This window comes from Babylonia areolata, chromosome 22, assembly GCF_041734735.1.
Source record: "Babylonia areolata isolate BAREFJ2019XMU chromosome 22, ASM4173473v1, whole genome shotgun sequence".
NCBI classification, from domain to species: domain Eukaryota; kingdom Metazoa; phylum Mollusca; class Gastropoda; order Neogastropoda; family Buccinidae; genus Babylonia; species Babylonia areolata.
This window is the reverse complement of record NC_134897.1, coordinates 41,430,132-41,432,631: the sequence shown is the minus strand read 5'-3', so window position 1 is coordinate 41,432,631 and position 2,500 is coordinate 41,430,132. Positions and strand designations below refer to the sequence as shown.

Here is a 2,500-nt window from a genome sequence, read left to right as displayed (position 1 = left end):
TTCTTCTTCTTCTTAATATTATTGTTATTATTATTCGTCTTCTTCTTATTATTATTATTATTATTATTGTTATCATCATCATCATTATTATTATTCGTCGTCTTCTTCATCTTCCTCTTCTTCTTCTTCCTCTTCCTATTCTTCTTCTTCGCCTTAGCAACTTTTTCGAGGTAAGGCGCACTGGGCAGCTTTAGTACTGGATATCGCGCCATAGAAAAACTAAGTTATGAATTCTCCTTCTTCTTCATCTTCTTGCATTCTGTAATTTCAAGACCGTAGGGGCAGCACTGATGACCTGGCAACCAGTTACCATAATGTGTGTGTCTGTGTGTGTGTGTGTGTGTGTGTGTTGCCGAGTGGACGGCACAAAAGAATTAATGATTATGATGATTGTTTACTGAATTAAAGGATAGACAAGAATCCCCCGCGCACAGGCCAGGAACATATAGAGGCCAGTCACAAAAGGGTTTTTCTTCTTTTTCTCTTCATTTATTCTTATTTTCTTACTTACTATTGTAAATAAAACAATAGAAAAACCTCTTTTGTGACTGGCCTCTATATAAGTTCCTGGTCTGTGCGCGGGGATTCTTTCCTGTCCTTTAATTCAGTCAATCAATCATTAATTAGTAATTCTTTTGTTCCGCAGTCCCCTTATATACCACTCGAGACCACGGCTACATATATATATATATATATATATATATATATATATATATATATGCGTGCATATGTGTGTGTGTGTGTGTGTGCAGTGCGTGCATGTGTGAGTATGCACAAGTATTTATATTGATATGCACTTGTATGTATCCTAATTTCTACTGTATCTGTGTTCGTGTATGGTTTTCGATTTACGTTCGTACGTTATGTCCTACACCCCCGCCCCCCATTATCCTTGTGACCCCGGTACACTTGGTAATAAAGACATATTCTATTCTATTCTAGTCTAGTCTAGTCTAGTCTAGTCTGTAGTGCATTACTAGCTACACATGCAGGGGAAGGGGAGGACAGTCTTCCCCAGTTTCTCTGTCTGACCAACACACACACACACACACACACACACACACACACACACACACACACACACACACACACATTCTAAAAATGTAAATGGTATGTGAGGTAAACAAAAAATTGTAAGCCATCTACTCGTTCATTGTCCAATCATAAGACAGTTAATTCCAAAAGATGCAGTCGATGGCATCTGCTTGGCAGATGTGGTGTAGTGTACATGTATATGGATTTGTCCGAACGCAGTGACGCCTCCTTGAGCTACTGAAACTGAAACTGCAGTTGATGACCTTTCTACCAATATTCCATTATCCACTGAAAAGATTTTGAATGATTATTCATTGCTTAGAAAGTTTTCGGAAATTTTAAACTCCAGTCCAGTTGGTATCCTCCTTTGATGTATTTTGATTAATGTCGTTATTTATATTTACATTGTTGTTGTAAGTTAATACTTGTTGATATGCATACACATATTATCCCTCCTATGACACCTCATTCATTACGTACCACAATCTCTTTAACTTTAATTTCTCATGATATACTTTTCCTCTAATACGTATCATTAACACTTTCTTACACTAATATTCACGTGCATTCCCTTTCTTTCATCCACTACTATTCCTCTTTCTGTCTAATAACACTTGTAGTGAATAGACGTTAAACTGAAGATCTCACACACACACACACACACACACACACACACACACACACACACACACATGGATTTCTTTGGCACCCATAATGAAAGGCACGTCTTTTTTTCTTCTTTTTTTTCGTCCAGGGTCCGCATTTCAGGGGGCTGCCAGAAAAGCTCGAATCGTCCAGCCGCGGAAAACTCGCGTGATCAACAGTTACAGGTAGAGTTGTTGTAATGTTGTCTTAAGTATTGTTGTTGTTATTGTTAACATCATTAATGATACTATTATCACCATCATCAGTAGATGTAGTAGTAGCGGTGTTATTGTTACTATTATTATTGTTGTCATATAGTAGTAGCAGTAGTAGTATCGTTGTTGTTGTTCTTATTGTTCTTGATGTTATTATTATTATGTTGTTGTTTATGTTGTCGTTGATGTCATCCTCATCCTCATTATTATTCTGTACATGTACTGTTAGTGACTGCAAGGTAGTGAACCACATGCTCGAATGCTGTATTTTTGGTACTGAACCTGCCATTTAAGTCTTTATGATGATGTTTTCATAGTATTTTTTTTTCTGAAAATTGCGTTTCTTAAAAAGCATGTTGTTTTATAACATTTATTTCCTTATTATGTGTTAAATCAAACCCGCTGTGCTTTACAACTTGCTTGTGTGTATTCAGCTTTAATGTGTCATACCTGTTGAAATTTTTTTTTTTTTTAGTCCAAACTTTCTCATGTTTTTGTGTGCGTCGGACTTAAATGTGAACTGAGAGATTGTGTGGTGTGAGTGACGAGCTTGTGGATGCAAACATGATTTCCAATCGGATGAGGTAAAATGCACTGTATTGTAT

At 36.7% G+C, this 2,500-nt stretch overlaps 1 protein-coding gene across 1 annotated transcript in view; it reads left to right on the top strand.

Annotated features, from left to right (window-relative positions):
- The window catches only part of LOC143297450 (dual oxidase 1-like), an 82,015-nt gene that overhangs the window by 63,308 nt on the left and 16,207 nt on the right, over positions 1-2,500 (top strand). The window contains exon 22 of the mRNA XM_076609830.1: positions 1,790-1,865. Within this exon, the coding sequence (XP_076465945.1) occupies positions 1,790-1,865 (76 nt within the window). The remainder of the gene's footprint in view (positions 1-1,789; positions 1,866-2,500) is intronic.